Raw genomic sequence first — 16,653 nt, forward strand, 5'->3', positions numbered from 1 at the left:
GCATACGAAATACGTTGTCTGTCGTTCTCACCGTTCCATCTATATTATCATTCTATAAGGTTCCTACTAGTAGCCTGTGGACGAAAATTTGACAGCTGCAGACCCTTGGTGTGGACAAACCCTGCAGGAGACGGTACATCTCTTTACTGTTAATGGCTCGATACCTGGAGTTTTGAAACTGAATCCACATCTGGTATCCAGTAAAAGTCATGTATTGTATGAAAAGGGTATAAGATGATGTAATAAACCTATCTTTAATGTTATGCTTTATGTATTGGGATCTGACAAAGGCCCTTTGTAACCTATGTAATTTTTATGCGCTACATGTCACAGGTTGGGCCTGACCGCTACTGTGAATGAGTAGTGAGTACTGTCCAGCTTGTCTCCCACTTATGTCCGTCAACCACACTTTCATATACCAAGGAGCTGTTAACACTCAAGTAAGGCATTACCATATGCTAGAGAAATGTGTCTTTACGTCATGAAGGTATCATTACGTGATATGGCCGTTCCCTGGAAGGCATATCCTCAGAACCCTTCTATTATGAATGAAACCTTATAGCTTTCTGGCTTTTCTTTCGACTGAGAACTTTCTTTCTGGTGACGGCTCTCTAATGTTAGTCAAAGAACAACGTCAGCACCAAATTGTATTTAAACTATTTTTGTTGTCTTGCAAGTTAATCATCATGTTTTTAGCGTCTTGTTTACAACTTTTCTGCATTTCTCACTAGTAGGTTATCTCTGATGGGGTACATACGAACCTGACGCTCACTTGTTCAAATGTTTAAATGGACATGAATTTCATTCGGGTTCAAGGCTATGTTCGACGGGCAAGAAGGACTGGAGGCATGGAGGGAAATAGGCTTTGAACAAATACTAATAGAACATATTCTGTACTGAGACAAGGGGATAAGTGGACTGTGCTGAGACAAGTAGGAAGATTAATTCTTTACAAGGACAAGGTTTAAAAAAAAGGAACTGACTCTAAATCAAGGAGGGGAATCGATTCGATGTATATACTCAACGATGACAAAACAATGTGCTCTGCTCGATACGGAATGAACCTGCGTTATGAAAACGACTCTAAAGACACAGACGAGAAAGGAGGTAAGGGATGAAAAACAAATACGGTGCTTAGACAAGATATGAAGGATATTCATGACATGGAGGGGAGTGGAATCTGAACTATGGCGAGAATTGATTCCATAATGGGAGCAATGAACAGTGTCATTTAACAAGCTTCATATGAGCAGAGACGGATGCCCCAAAGGCTTCTTTGGAATGAGTACGAGTGCAAAGTATCATATTGCCCGCAATTAAGGAGCATTATGTTATGTCATTGAGACTTGCCTCATAATATCACGTTATTCTTGAAGAATGTCGTGTCCTTCTATGTTCTTTCAATGAATGTATGAACACATAATCTTTTATGTCACTGATATGACGAATCTGATTCACGAGGTTCAAGAATTCTTTAAATTAAGGAACGTAATTGAAAACGGGTTCATATGTTATGACCTTTTCTTTACCCTTCCTTTTTTTTTTTTTGTTTCTTAAAGAGTATTTCAGGGCTATTACGTTTTGCTCTGTGTTTTTAAGAGAATAATTTCTTTTCATAAAGACTTCCTACACACGTTCAAACTTATGAGTCAAAATAGCAAAGATAGAAGATTCAACTTATGAAGTGAGAGTTGGAAACTACAGGTAATTCCAGACATACCTCAGTTTCAAGATACAGAGGGAAACAAGGTGTAATGAAGATATGTGTACAATACCCGTCAAAGTGTATTATAGTGTCTTCACAGTATCAGCAATGACAGAATTGCCCACACCAATTGAAAATATGAATGTCTTCAAAATCCATTTCAACAGAAGCAAGAAAACGTAAATCAACTATTCAGATGATTTAACAAAAGGGTAAAAGAAAAAATGTAATCAAGTAAACATTATGGAATCCTGACATACATTTGTTCCTACGTGCATGAAAAGAGACACGAGATGGTCACAAATTTCTTCACTTGCATTGTGTTCTGACGAGGTGAAACACCTCAAAAGTCTAGCTTTTAATCTCTTTATTTAATCTAGCCGTTTGAAGCAATTTTCTTGTTGTTAATTGCTTACTTGGTACTGTATTTAATTCGTTATTTTTGTCCCTACATATTGTTTTTTTCTTCCATATCATTAATAACTGTTATCCTTGTTTTTCTTTGTGTCTAATCCACAAAATCTACTCAGATTTGTGTCTACATTTTTCTTGTTCTTCATTTTCCATTGTTTTTGCTGATATTAGCACATCATCTGCAGTAGAACGTGTGCAAAATCTAAAGCACTTATCTTCCCAATCTTTCCCTAATTCTCCCATTTCTTTTACATTGTTACATGTCACAGGTTCAAATAGGATAGTAAACCTTGTGCATCCCTGCATTATCCCACTTGTTATGTTTAGTTCAGCTTCTGTAATCTTTTAATAACTTCTGGACGTTGTGTTTTCAGTTCATATGTTAGCCATCATGTCTGTTAATTTTGTATGCACTCTGTAAGTCATTACTATATGAGATCATTCTCCTCTTATAGTCTCAAGAAAATCCAGTGCCTTGCTAAAATCTATTGCTATTATCATTAATGCCTGTTTTCTGGAAAGCTATATTCCACACAGTATTATGAATACATTTTTTCAATGCGGCCTGCATCTGTATGGAATATGGTTTTCACTTTGTTTTTCAGTTCTAACTGACAAAAGATTGTGTGATATATATTTTGTTCGGCCATAGGCCTTAGTTAAAAGATTAAAGTCACTTCCATGTAGGTTTTCTTCCTATATAATTTATCACGTAAAATGACCAAAATTACTCGCTATGACTAAATTTCTAAAGATTGATTTGACACGCATTCCTACTATGACACCCATCTTTAAAAAAGTGTAACATATAATGGAACATATAATAGATATATCCATACTGATATAGGAATCGTATGAAAGCCATTGTACCACTGATTAACGTCAAGTTTCGTGACAGAAATTCATGTAACAATGCAACATATTGTAGTAAATAGTCGTATGTACAGTGAGAGCTGGAGGTATGGTCCCGGGAACATATATATAGAGGAATCTAAAAAAGAGCCAGTGACTGCTGGTGATATAACGGTGGTGTGAGTAGGGAGAGGAGAGAGAGGCACAGCTGTGTGGTTACTGTGGTAGTGGTATGGTAAGCGACTTATTCTCCCTGCAGACGACAGCGCTCACAACTTGACCTGTGGTCGTTCCCGTGACCTGACCCGTGGCACAACGACTAACAACGACTACCCCACACTGTCTCGTCAATGGTGCATGTTACGTTATTATTTAATTCAGGTAATGGCTCTTTTCACCTATTACGAACACCTTAATGAGCTTCCACCTTGCCCTCTAGTACTTGGTCCATTGCCGTTATTATTTTGTGTGTGTTAATTAATGCTAAAACCAGTTCTTCACATTGATTTGGTTGTGTTACGCATCATGTAGTGAAAATTAATGATGAGTACATCAGCTCTTAAAGATAGAGTCACCTCATGCCATTAGGTCATGATTGATCAGAATTTGAACAAAATATCATGGCAGCCTTACCTTGCCTGACACCTGGGTCAGGCACATAATACTTTCCTTTCATGACCGCTGGGCCACGAAGCCATAAAAGTTTATGTGAAGCACTGCATTATTATGGGTTTTAGAATAATGAGTGATTTTCTCCTCTGTTGGTAATGAAGTGTTTAGAGAAGACATAAATTTGAGCATTATGTTTTATTGAACAAAATTAAACAAGGACACGTCAGAAAAAATTGTGGAGTTGACATAATGGTTTGTAATGCACTTGTTAGAGATTAACAGAGCTCATGCAAACCTCAGCTAAGCTCTCTAGAACTCAAGATTGGTCTTGATGTTTAATATTTTATTTGACATGCATTAGTCGACATGCTTGATTGAGTACTGTGCAGATAGTGCCAGATGACAACAAACAGACCACATAGCAGGCAGCCGTATGATCTTTAGCAGCAGTTGCATGTAATGTTGATATATTTCTACCATTGTTTTGGCTGCAAGTGCTTTACCTACAAATGCACTGACTAACCCCACATTTTCCCTGAAGTACATAACCCTCATTATAAATGCTTTATATAATATTCTTCAATAAACTACAATGTTGAAATCCAAGATCCATCGCTGTTATTTGATCCCCTAAACGTTACACTAGCACTAAGGAACAAAATCACTCATCCAAAGCTAATGATGATATGAAACAAAGATAAACTTTTAGCTTCCTTTTCCTTCTGACAGGGTATATTATTCCAGACTCTAGTGATATGGTGCTTTTGACAAGTCCACTTTAGGTCCACATTGCTGTTAGCTTTGGATGTTGAATTGTTTTGTATTGCTACCAGACTGTATTGTTTAGCAGGAGTGCAGATTTAGTTTGTACTTTCAAGAGTTTGCTAGGTGCATGCTGCACACTGATGGAAGTCATTAAGAAAATTACTTGATTATATCTATTAATGAAGATTAGAATGTTTTACGTGCATTAACACAAAATGTTAACATTATTTTTCACCTCATGGCATTCCTTTTGGCTGATATTAGCTGCATTCAGGCTGAGCAGTGACTTCATATTTTACTTTATAAACAAGATTCAGTCACGGGTAACAGGGAAGGGGGTAATTATGGCTGACAGTGGAGTGGTGAACAAGCAGTACCCAGCCTGCACACCCAGTTTGTTCTTCCATACTTTATTTCCAATACTGTGATTATTTGTTTGTATTTGCTTTGTTTTTCACAGTCAGTATCAAAAGTTAATTGTAGATATTAGATGCTTTCTGTTATTTCTACCCTTTGTTCACAGTAATAAAGTGTTGAAATACTGAGTGTGCTTTCATCAACCTGAACCAATGAGAAGTTGAAAGATATGAAGTAAGTTAGGCCTTGTCCGATTCTTACAAATTTACATTCTAAATATAAAAACAAACGACCTGAATATACAAGGCACTTCTGCCATTTCATAGTATGAAATAATAGTTTGATGATTGGTTGTGAATAGGGCTTTTCTCTTGGCCCTATTTATGGTTCTCAAAAGAGTGATGTACAGAATATACGTGCTATTTCTTCAACCATGTAATACATCACAAGAGAAGGATGAAAATTATCTTAATTTCTTAATCTTAAGATATTTGAGAAACAAATTGACAATTAGCAGAGAGATTAAGTAAACTGACATAAAGAACAATAGAAAAAGAGAGATTTTTAATTGAACTGTTGATGCAATATTCTATTTGGTATGATGAGTCTCTTAGTTCAATGAGCAAATGTAAGTATACAGAATGGTTGAATATATTTGGAGATTGTTATTCTCTTAGGCACTCATTTAATTAAACCATCATCCCAACTTGACAAAATGACACCATCAAAGCTGTTTGTAATGTTACATAGAATTATGTAGATACACAGACCCATAGTCCAAGTGATGCAACCTGGCCTTACCACTAAAAAGAAAGGAAAAAGAAAATGCCACCTAGAAAGCAGTAAAAGAAAAGGATTGTAAACCAAAGGCCCTCTCTCCACCATTCACTCCTGGAACACACCAGATGGAAACCAGGTAGAAAAATATACTTTACAGTAAGGATTAATAAGCCTGAGGGAAATTTTTATAGGAAAGTCATTAGATAGATTGAAAATGAATATGTCATGCATCCCATGCCTTACATGCAACCCTTCACTTTTTGTTATAAAGACAATAGTAGGGATAAACATGAGCTCCAGCATCTCAGCTTACCAGGTTTGTATTATTCCTGATGTTTAAGAATGAAACAATAATCCCTATTTACTCTCTCAAAGCAGGTAACATGGGTTAATCAATGTTGGTATGTTTGCACAGCATGGCCATGGAAATATCAGTGGTTGAGAAGGTAGCATGATATATCAGTGCATTATGATAAGTGATTAAATGAATTATTCAAAATGAGTGGAAAATGTTGGAAAATATGAAGATATTAAGGGAGCTTATTTATGCAACAATATTGTTGTTGGTAAAGAAATATTTCATACAGTCCAGATTAACATGGTGATCTCTCAGTTTTAATCCACTTTCTCTTGTCAGTACTGCTGGCACTACTGTAAAGAGATTTTCAATATCGACATTGTTGAGTCCTTTAAGTATTTTGAAACATTCTCTTAATTTGACCCAGAGGTGCCTCTTCCTTAGAGAAGATTTTATTTAAGAATAGATAAGTTAAGCAACTTTAATTTGCTGTTATATTTGATGTAAATTCAAATGTTAAGTTTAAGTCACTGCTCTCAACAGTTTTAAGTTTTATTCATGAAGGAAAATACATGAAAAATTCATTGGATTTACAGATATTGGTGCTGATAGAACTTCTGATTGTCTCATAAGTGACATTTTTATAACTGTTCGGGAACTTCAAATTGAAAGCAAATTGGTTGGGCACATTTATAGTGGATCCAGCAAGTGCAATGAATGGACATACGTATGATTTGCAGAGCAAAATTCTTATTGCAGTGATTTATGTCCTAAATTCTCAGAGTTTGTGCATGAATTAGTAATGATTGTAATTGGAAATTATCTCAGCTGTGAATTTCAACAAGGCTTTAATTGCCTGATGTGATCTTGTTTATACCAAACAGTACTCCAATAGCAGAATGTTCTTTGTATGTGCTAAAACGAATAAAGAATTGCTTTCAAATATGTAAACTCAGTTTATTTTCAACTGAAGTCTGTCTATTTCTCTGACACTTGTTCCTTTTTGGAACTCATTCAAGAGGGTGGCCTCAGCAATAGTGTCCATAACTTGTGAACCCCAGTGCTGCTGCTTAGCCTTTAGTGCCACACCCTTAACAGGCCACAAGGAGAGGGCAAGTCTCATGCAGTGTTTGCAGAGTCTCCTATCTGACTACTACCAAGTGTTTGTACCTACTGCTCCTACCTAGATGTTCCTACCAACTACTTCTGTCTACTGCTCTACCATTTTGTCAAAAGGCAGGGCTACCACATAGCGCTTACCACAGGAAAATCTAGAGTTACATAGAATGAGCTGTTTGAGTTAAATGTTGTCTAGTGTTATGTATGTCAAGGAAAGATTCTGTGTTTGGACAGGATGCCAGTAGTCCACATGTGGGTGAGGCAGAAAGAAAAGACAGCTACCTGCGTTGGAGGAGTGCAACTTCACAGTTAGTGAAATGCTGGCTCACCATGCAGCCATCACTAGCCCTCCCAATACCTAGGCAGATAGTACTGGTAGTATACCTTCCTGGTTGTTGGCTGCCTACCAACTACTTACAGAATTGATAATGAAGTTTCCGTCATTATGACTTGTAATACAGTTTACATTTCAGAAAAGAGCAGAACAGAACTGATGCATAAATCGAATGTTGAGTGAATTTTTTTTTTTCATACTTGCTCGCCACTTTCTGTGCAAGCAAGGTGGTGATATGAACAGATGGAGCAAGACCACATCCGCTCATATCCACTTTTATGTCATATGTAACGCACCAAAACCACAGCTTCCTATCCAAAACTAGGCACCATAGACCTTTCCATAGTTTATCCCAGATGCTTCACATTCCCTGGTTCAGCAACTCCTCTAATATCACCCTCCTTATCCTCATCAAATCTAACTTTTTTCACCATATTCATAGTGTGTGTATGTGTTCTTGATACATCCATGTCGACATCATAACCCTGGAATCAATGAACAAACTGAGGGCAAAGTTTCTGCCACACTGCATTCATTCAAGCACCAATATTCATGATATCTATGATGGTGAGGGACTTCCAGAATTTTTTCACAGGCATCTGGTCATTCTCTGCAGCCTTCATGAGCTTTGCAAGTGGTTTCTGTAAATAGCAAGGCTTGCAAGCAGATATCATCCCTGGTTCCATTGGCTGGATTAGAGATGTAGTGTTGGTTGGAAGAAAGACTACTTTGATGTTCTCACTAAAGTCGTATTTTGAAGATGGATGAACAGGGGCTTTATTGATAAGGAGAATCTTGAAACTTATGTTCTCCCTCATGCAATACTCACTCAGCTCTATGTGGAGCTTTGCAGCAAAATAATCACAGAAAACTTTGCCTGTTATCTACTTCTTCAGTTAAAACCAATAAAAGCCAGGCAAAAATTGCTTCATTTATCCTGGCTTGGAATTTCTGAATGGTAGACCCTTAATGGTGTAAGCTTGCAATCACCTTTGGCTTTGCCACCCACTCACTCATACTCATGCACACACAAACAGTGTGAGGCAATCCTTGGTATTTGTGAATCTTGTTGCAGTTTTCTCATCACGGGAAATTGGGAAATTTACATTCTCGAAGGCAGTCTCTTCCAAAATAAGTTGGTTTCATCCATGTTCAATATCTTCTGTCCATGATAATGCTCATGAAGGTTCCCAGGAAATTTTTAGCAGCAATAATATCAGCAGCCTTGTCAGTCATTGTGATGTTGTAATTGTAACATTGCCCGAAATTCATGAACCAACCAGAACTTGCTTGAAATGTCTGCTCTTCCTTTCTCCACTGTCATCATATATACTCTGGGCCTTTGCTTGTATCCTGAACATGCTGATGGGAACATTGTAATGAGTTTGATGTTCGAATCATGTGCTCATCATTCATTCCATTCTCTCCATAATTGAACATTGGGAATATGAGGTCTTAGATACACTTATTGTAGTTCTACTCTTGGCACTCTCCTTGATCATCCTTGCACTGTCACAAATTGTATATAAAGTAGATTCACTAAGTCCAAGGGCATACTTGATGTTAGCTGTATATTCATCTCTTTAAAAATATATGAGTATATCCATCTTGACCTCAATGGTGGTGTCCTTATGCTTCTTAGCACTACTGGTAGCAGAACTTTAAAGACGCTTTGGTAGTATGATGCAAGGTGTAAGACACATACAGTGTACAGTATACTGCAGCACAAAATGTTGTAGCACTCCTTGACTGTAGACTGTTTTATTGCACTGGGGACTGCAAGGCAGGTAGCTAAATACCCATGCCATGCATTCATGTGCTTCTCATACGGTGCTTGCAGTGGCACACTAATGTGTTGCCAGCCCAATGATGAATGCGTTATTTCAAACATAAGCACATGTGAATTAAAAAAAAGTGTAAATGGATGATGTGCATTATCCTGTAAATGGCATAAATCAAATACATGTAAATCAGTAGGTTACTGTAAAGTATATTGTCATAATTTGAGGTATTGGTGTACTTTAAATGCTTATTTTGATTGATGTCACAGCAAAATACCATTCAGTTTATGTTCCACCAAGAGGCAAGATACATTCATACTGTGTTCATTGCACTAACCCATTTTCACTGTACACAGTCATTTCAGAATGTTCGGGAGGACTGTTGAAGACACTCTGGGGGTACAGAACTTAAGACTCACTTGAGGTTGAATTAAGTGCCTAGAATGTTAGATATTGGTCAGAAACTCAAGGCTATTACCAGATGTGTGGATTTCACTCATGCTCTCTTTCTTTTATATTTGTAATGTTTTGAAGAATCTTTTATTGCCAAGTTTTCTGGTAACTTTTGTATGTCATCATTGTTCCTTGTTAGATGCTCGTCTCAGTTGCTTAACTGCCACGATAACATTGCTGAGACTCTGGAGGGCAAACAAAATACCATTGAGATTTACAGAGACTCAACTGCATTTGATAACTGTGACCATGTCATCATAGCACATAAAAAGTGTAGCATGGAAATTATCAGAAAATTGGGAGATGGATATACGTTTTAACTAACAGATCACAACCAGGTCATTTCCAGTAATTCTACAGTAAAATGCTCAGTCCCCTTAGACCTTGCACCCCACCTGTTCTTTATTCTTATATCTGATATTGATATCAACATGTGTCTCAGCTTCACATTGTTAATTTCAGATGACACCAGAATAGATATGAAAATTATGATTAGAGGTTGCTGGGTGGCTTCAAAGAGACATAGATGAAGTCCTCCTCTAGGTCACTGAGAACAGTGTTTTTCAGTGGTGGTAAATTTCAGCTCCCTGGTATGGGAAAAATGAAGAAATCAAAAACAATACAGAATACTGGACAGACTCTATCATAAACCAATTACATAATGTGAAAGACTTTGGAATGATAATGTTTGACAACCTAACCTTCACGGAATAAACAGAACAACAATTGCCTCCTCCAAAAGGATGGTGGTATGGATCCAGCAGTCTTTTCAGCCAAGAGAAGAAAAACCAGTGATGGTAGTTTTTAGGGCCCTAACATTTACACCAACAGAATATTGCTCTGTTCTAACGTCACCCTACATGGCAAACAAACTGCAGAAGTAGAATGGGAGGAGATATTTCACAGCCAACATTAATGTGGTAAAGGAACTAAATTACTGAAAACAGCTGAAATCATTTAGGCTGTACTTCCTGGAGTACATATATAATTTCCTACTGCTTCAATAGGTATGGAATCTTCCATGTAATACTACCCCTGAGATCAAATAATTGGTGTAGTATGCACAAAAAAGAAGCAAAACGCCTTAAACATCAGAAGCCTAAGACTTTTTGACACCTCTGCAGTTATCTGAAACACTTTGATGTACACAGTGGAGAAACTTAAGATAGCCATGGACGAGTACTTACAAAGTGTACCAGAGGAGCCTGGCTGTGGGGCCTATGTGGGCCATCAGGGTATGGTTTCTAAGAGCTTAGTTGACCATAACTCAACAAACAGCCTGGTCCCTGCTTAGGTGGTGGGGATAGATTTCCAATGAATACTCCAGGTAAATGCCAGTTATATAAGGAAATTAGTTTCTACCTTTGCTTTATTAGGAAAGCTCTTGAAGGATGAGATATGCATTATGGGTATTTGAAAGCAAACAAACACTTTTGTGCAATTTTTTTTTTAATCTGGGTGGCCTTTTATGTTGCTTTGGGTATTTCACTGCCATAAGATCTGGAATCATGATTATTTGTCATTAAGATTAGATCTTCATTTTAACTTTTCATAGGTTTTTCTTTGTCATTCCTTTTTGTGGTCATGCTCTCAGGGATCCATCCTCTTGTAAGAAATATAGGTTCTGAATGATTGAAAACCATTTCTTTACCATAGGCAATGTCCTCTTAACATCCAAACATTTTTCCTTTATTTGGAAAACCTTTTCTTGATTCCTGATTGACTTATTAATAGGTCTGAGGGACAGACTAGTCTTTAGTCAGTGAATTGGGTTAGATGATAGCTTTGTACTACCCCACCTCTCTGCCATGATGTGGTAGGACTGGGCAGGTTTCTATATGTTTGTCGAGTCCATTGAACGAGCATGTGTTGGCCACTATTTGTTTTATGTTTATCCACATGGTTACTCCTCACCTACTAAGCAAGTAATTTGAGATGTTCAGTGGGGTCTGCCTATGGTAGAGAAATGGTTTTTCCTCCTAGACAACCCACATTTTTGTATATTTTTTCATTTTTCATTTATTTTTTAACCTTTGTTAATAGCATAGTCAGAACATTAAATCATCATTGCTATAATTATATGAGGGCTGTGCATGATTCTGTAACTTAACTGTTTACATTTCAGATTGATCTTCCAGGATGCCAGGGAAAGTCAAAGTTCGTGTTGTGGCAGGCCGAAATCTGCCTGTGATGGATCGTTCCTCAGACACTACTGATGCTTACGTAGAGGTGAAACTGGGTAGCATTACATACAAAACTGAGGTATATAGAAAAAGCCTTAATCCACAGTGGAACTCAGAGTGGTTTAGATTTGAGGTAAGAAGTGGTGTGAGCTTCAGTATAATTTTTGTACTGTTACTGTAATAGAGTGGTGATATTAGTGACAAGAAATACAGCATATTTATGCTTATTTTATACAAGGAATCAGGGTGTAGGCTTATATTTGTCATCTTTAGCCAGGTTTAAGTCAAATATAGAGCCTCTTATCCTATCATTTGTAGTATGTCTCAGGGGTCTTTCCTTTTGCCCACCCATTTTCTTATCTTCATAAATGATCTCTCTTTAACCTCAAACTGTATTCACTCATAGGCTGATGATTCCTTTCTATATACTTCAACTCTTTTTCCCTCCTGTCCACACTTTAGCACTCATTCTCTTTCACGTAGTGAATGTCTTTCCTCTCTTATTTTAGACTTGCACAGTACATCACAGAGGAGAAGCAGTACCTTGGTCAAATTCAGTGGAGTAGAAATAGAGTATCTGCTAGTGTGTCTTCCCAAAATTTTGCTAGTTGATTTCAGAAAAATACGACTATTTTACATAATATAGATATGTTTAGCGTACTCAACCCACTTTATTCTTGAAAACCCACATCATCAGTATATCAATATCAGTAAGTCTCCTTCCCAAAAGCTGTATGTATTATATAGGTTCCATGATTATTTTTCGTATGAACATCTATTTAATTTCTACAAGGGTTTTACATGCCCCAGTATGGAGTGAGGATTTCTCTTATATCTGGAATGGCTCTTTTATCCACCTCTTCTAGCTATATTGGAATCAAAAGCTCTCCATCTCATTAATTCCTCTGCTGTCATGTGTCTTTATCCACCCTTTTTTGTCAGCCATGGTGTTGCTGCTCTCTTTGTGCTACAGATATTAGTACAGCCATTGATATCATGAGTTGTGTGTGTGTGTGTGTGTGTGTGTGTGTGTGTGTGTGTGTGTGTGTGTGTGTGTGTGTGTGTGTGTGTGTGTGTGTGTGTTTGTGTCTGTGTGTACCTGCCACTAAGGTGTGGATATATGGCATGTGTCTAGTTGCTGCTTCCCATAGTTTGTGTGGAGATCAGCTTCATGGGGATTGACTTTTAAGATATCTCCTCCTTTCCTTGAACTATTAAGCCATGGAATTCTCTTCTTTCATCTTTCCCTCCTAAAACCTCTCCACCTTCAAGAGTCAGGTCTGTAAACACATGAGGAACTCTTTTTCATACTTTATTTTCTTTTTATCTGAAATGGCTATGAATAGGACATGTTATCCTTGTGCTGTATTGGATATTATAAAAAAGCATATAGACTTTCTAATACATCAAAGATTTTCTTACAGGTAGATGATCAAGAACTTCAGGATGAACCTCTGCAGATCCGTCTTATGGATCATGATACATATTCTGCCAATGATGCCATTGGAAAAGTCTATGTAGACCTGAATCCACTTTTGTTGCCTCCACCCACCCCTCCACATTCTCAGCGACCAAATGACTCCTCACAGCCAGGTTTGAAATGTTTTAAGGACCAGTTTTTTATATTGCTTACACTTTTCCTTAGCAATTTCCTTGTATAGCTGAAAAACATCTTTGAATTAGCTCGTCATATTTAGTTTTTATTATGTTTCATGAGACTGCTCCTTCTACTGATCCTCAGAATAGGCTAGAATAAGGCTGATTTTTTTTGGATATACATAATCATATACTTTGATCTTCCAAACCTTACCATGTAATTTGTGGTTTTGTTTGTTTGAATTATAATGAAAACTAGTTAGATTATCCCTTCTTTGATCCTCAGTTCAGGCCATAAGATGGAACATATTTACTCATTCCTTACTTCATTCTTATCTTGCTGATGTTGCAGACTATCATGACAGTTCTCCAAACACTGGATTAGTTTTTCATGTTTAATATTTTGCAGTAATGCTACTTAATTTCTCCCCCATTTGCTTCATCTGATTACAATTATTACATAGATAGAAAATCCTAAATCCAAATTCCAAAATCTCAAAACATCCAAAAACAGAAGTATCTTGCAGAGCATCACTCGTGCGTAAGAAACAGCCCAAATGGCTCCAAACCCTACCTGATGCATACAACATGTCTTAACATCTGCCTGTGAGGTAGTTGTTTACATGGAACTCTTTGAAGCAAATTTCCTAAAGGATATCTTACCCTCTAATGCAATTTGGTTTGGGTATGTAGATGATGTTCTTTGTGTTTGGTCAACAAATGAAAATTTATAAACATTTCTCACTTGAACAATTTAGTACCTTCCATCAGCTTTACTATAGAATTTAAAGATAATGGTATATTACCATTTTTAGATTGTATGATTTGTACCAATGTATGCTCAAATATCCATTATTACTCAGCTCAACATGACAGAGTTAAATTATCATTGTTCCAGTCAATGTTCCTTAGGGCATTATGTATATGCAATCCAGAGTTTATTGATGATGAGTTTGAGAAGATATATTCTATTGAATCCAAGTTAGATTATCCTAGATCTTTCATTGATAAATCTCTTAAGTTGGCAAAGTAATCATTTTGTAGAGTTAAACCCAAACCTCCCCTTGACACCAAGAACCTTTTAGTTCTCCCTTTTAGTGATGATTTTACTTTACTCCCATATTGCTTAGATCCTTAAATGTAAATGTTGTCTTTAGCAACTACAATACTCTTAAAGAATATATTAATCAGGAACCCACCAGAAAGTTCTGCAGGCTGCATTTATAAGTTTTATGTTGGTTAGGCTGGTGAGGATCTTTCTATTAGACAAGCAACATAGATGTAGTATAAGAAGAGAGCTAGAATCAAATGACTTGTTTAATCATGTTAAAGATTATGACCAATGTATTGACTGGAGTAATGCCATCTCAATTATTAACTCTAACTTTTGTTCCATAAGAAATATCATTAAATCTTCTGTTATTGAATACACAAAGAATTGTAATGTTAACATTAGTAAAGGTCTACGCAAATTGGATACCTTCATTGTTGATGAAATTTGAAAACAGTTCCCTTTCTTGTCCACATGATAGATTTTATGATATGCATGTTGCCAGATTTAAACACACCTGACCTCCATTTGGGCAGTCATTTTTTACCAAATGGTATCCTAGCTAAGTCTCTTCATTGTATATCAGTTGACTGTTATATTTCTTTCTTGTATCTCCTCCTGATGATGTGATCATTACATGAAAGTGCACTTGGGAACTTATCGTGTTTCATATCCCTATAGTAAGAACGGGATACATATACATATACATACAGTACTTATATACACATGTACATATTCATATTTCCTCATCTTCATCCATTCCTGGTGCCACCCACCCCACAGGAAACAGCATCGCCATCCCATGTCAACGAGATAGCTCAAAGAAACAAACAAAAAAACACGTCTGTTCATACTCATTTTCTAGCTGTCATGTGTAATGGGCCAAAACCGCAGCTCCCTATCCACATCCAGGACCCACAGACCTTTCCATGGTTTACCCAAGACACCACATATATATTTTTTCATTTCTTTTATTATACTTAATCGCTGTTTCCCGCGTCAGTGATGTAGTACCAGGAAACAGGCATAGAATGGCCCATCCACTCTTTTACACACACACACACACACACACACACACACACACACACATATATATATATATATTTATTTTTTTATATATTTATTATACTTTGTCGCTGTCTCCCGCGTTTGCGAGGTAGCGCAAGGAAACAGACGAAAGAAATGGCCCAACCCCCCCCCCATACACATGCATATACATACGTCCACACACGCAAATATACATACCTACACAGCTTTCCATGGTTTACCCCAGACGCTTCACATGCCTTGCTTCAATCCACTGACAGCACGTCAACCCCGGTATACCACATCGCTCCAATTCACTCTATTCCTTGCCCTCCTTTCACCCTCCTGCATGTTCAGGCCCCGATCACACAAAATCTTTTTCACTCCATCTTTCCACCTCCAATTTGGTCTCCCTCTTCTCCTCGTTCCCTCCACCTCCGACACATATATCCTCTTGGTCAATCTTTCCTCACTCATCCTCTCCATGTGCCCAAACCACTTCAAAACACCCTCTTCTGCTCTCTCAACCACGCTCTTTTTATTTCCACACATCTCTCTTACCCTTACATTACTCACTCGATCAAACCACCTCACACCACACATTGTCCTCAAACATCTCATTTCCAGCACATCCATCCTCCTGCGCACAACTCTATCCATAGCCCACGCCTCGCAACCATACAACATTGTTGGAACCACTATTCCTTCAAACATACCCATTTTTGCTTTCCGAGATAATGTTCTCGACTTCCACACATTCTTCAAGGCCCCCAGGATTTTCGCCCCCTCCCCCACCCTATGATCCACTTCCGCTTCCATGGTTCCATCTGCTGCCAGATCCACACCCAGATATGTAAAACACTTTACTTCCTCCAGTTTTTCTCCATTCAAACTTACCTCCCAATTGACTTGACCCTCAACCCTACTGTATCTAATAACCTTGCTCACTGAGTGTGAGCAAATGGGGCCTTTGTTGTCTTTTCCTGGCACTGCCTCGCGCACATGAAGGGGGAGGGCGATGTTATTCCGTGTGTGGTGGGGTGGCGATGGGGGTGAGTAGGGGCAGACAGTGTGAATTGTGTGCATGTGTGTATATATGTGTGTCTGTGTGTGTATATATGTGTGTACGTTGGGATGTGTGGGTGTGTATGTTTGCGTGTGTGGACGTGTGTGTATGCATGTGTGTGGGGGTGGTTTAGGCCATTTCTTTCGTCTGTTTCCTTGCGCTACCTCACAGGAGCAGGAGACAGCAACAAAGCAAAATGATAATAATGATAATAATAATGATAATAATATATATATATATATATATATATATATATATATA

The 16,653-nt window shown here is 37.6% G+C and overlaps 1 protein-coding gene across 3 annotated transcripts in view; it reads left to right on the plus strand.

The window, feature by feature from the left end:
* Positions 1–642: 642 nt before the first annotated feature.
* LOC139749842 (C2 domain-containing protein 5) overlaps positions 643–16,653 on the plus strand; it is a 222,235-nt gene continuing 206,224 nt past the window's right edge. Inside the window, exons 1-3 of one of the 3 annotated variants that reach the window (XM_071664154.1) lie at positions 643–3,352; positions 11,596–11,786; positions 13,078–13,246. In XM_071664154.1, coding sequence (XP_071520255.1) covers positions 11,610–11,786; positions 13,078–13,246 — 346 coding nt within the window. In that variant the 5' untranslated portion in view covers positions 643–3,352; positions 11,596–11,609. The remainder of the gene's footprint in view (positions 3,353–11,595; positions 11,787–13,077; positions 13,247–16,653) is intronic. The other 2 variants (XM_071664157.1, XM_071664156.1) reach the window with 2 other exon arrangements.

The sequence above is a fragment of the Panulirus ornatus genome, chromosome 8 (genome assembly GCF_036320965.1).
Source record: "Panulirus ornatus isolate Po-2019 chromosome 8, ASM3632096v1, whole genome shotgun sequence".
Taxonomy (NCBI): Eukaryota; Metazoa; Arthropoda; class Malacostraca; order Decapoda; family Palinuridae; genus Panulirus; species Panulirus ornatus.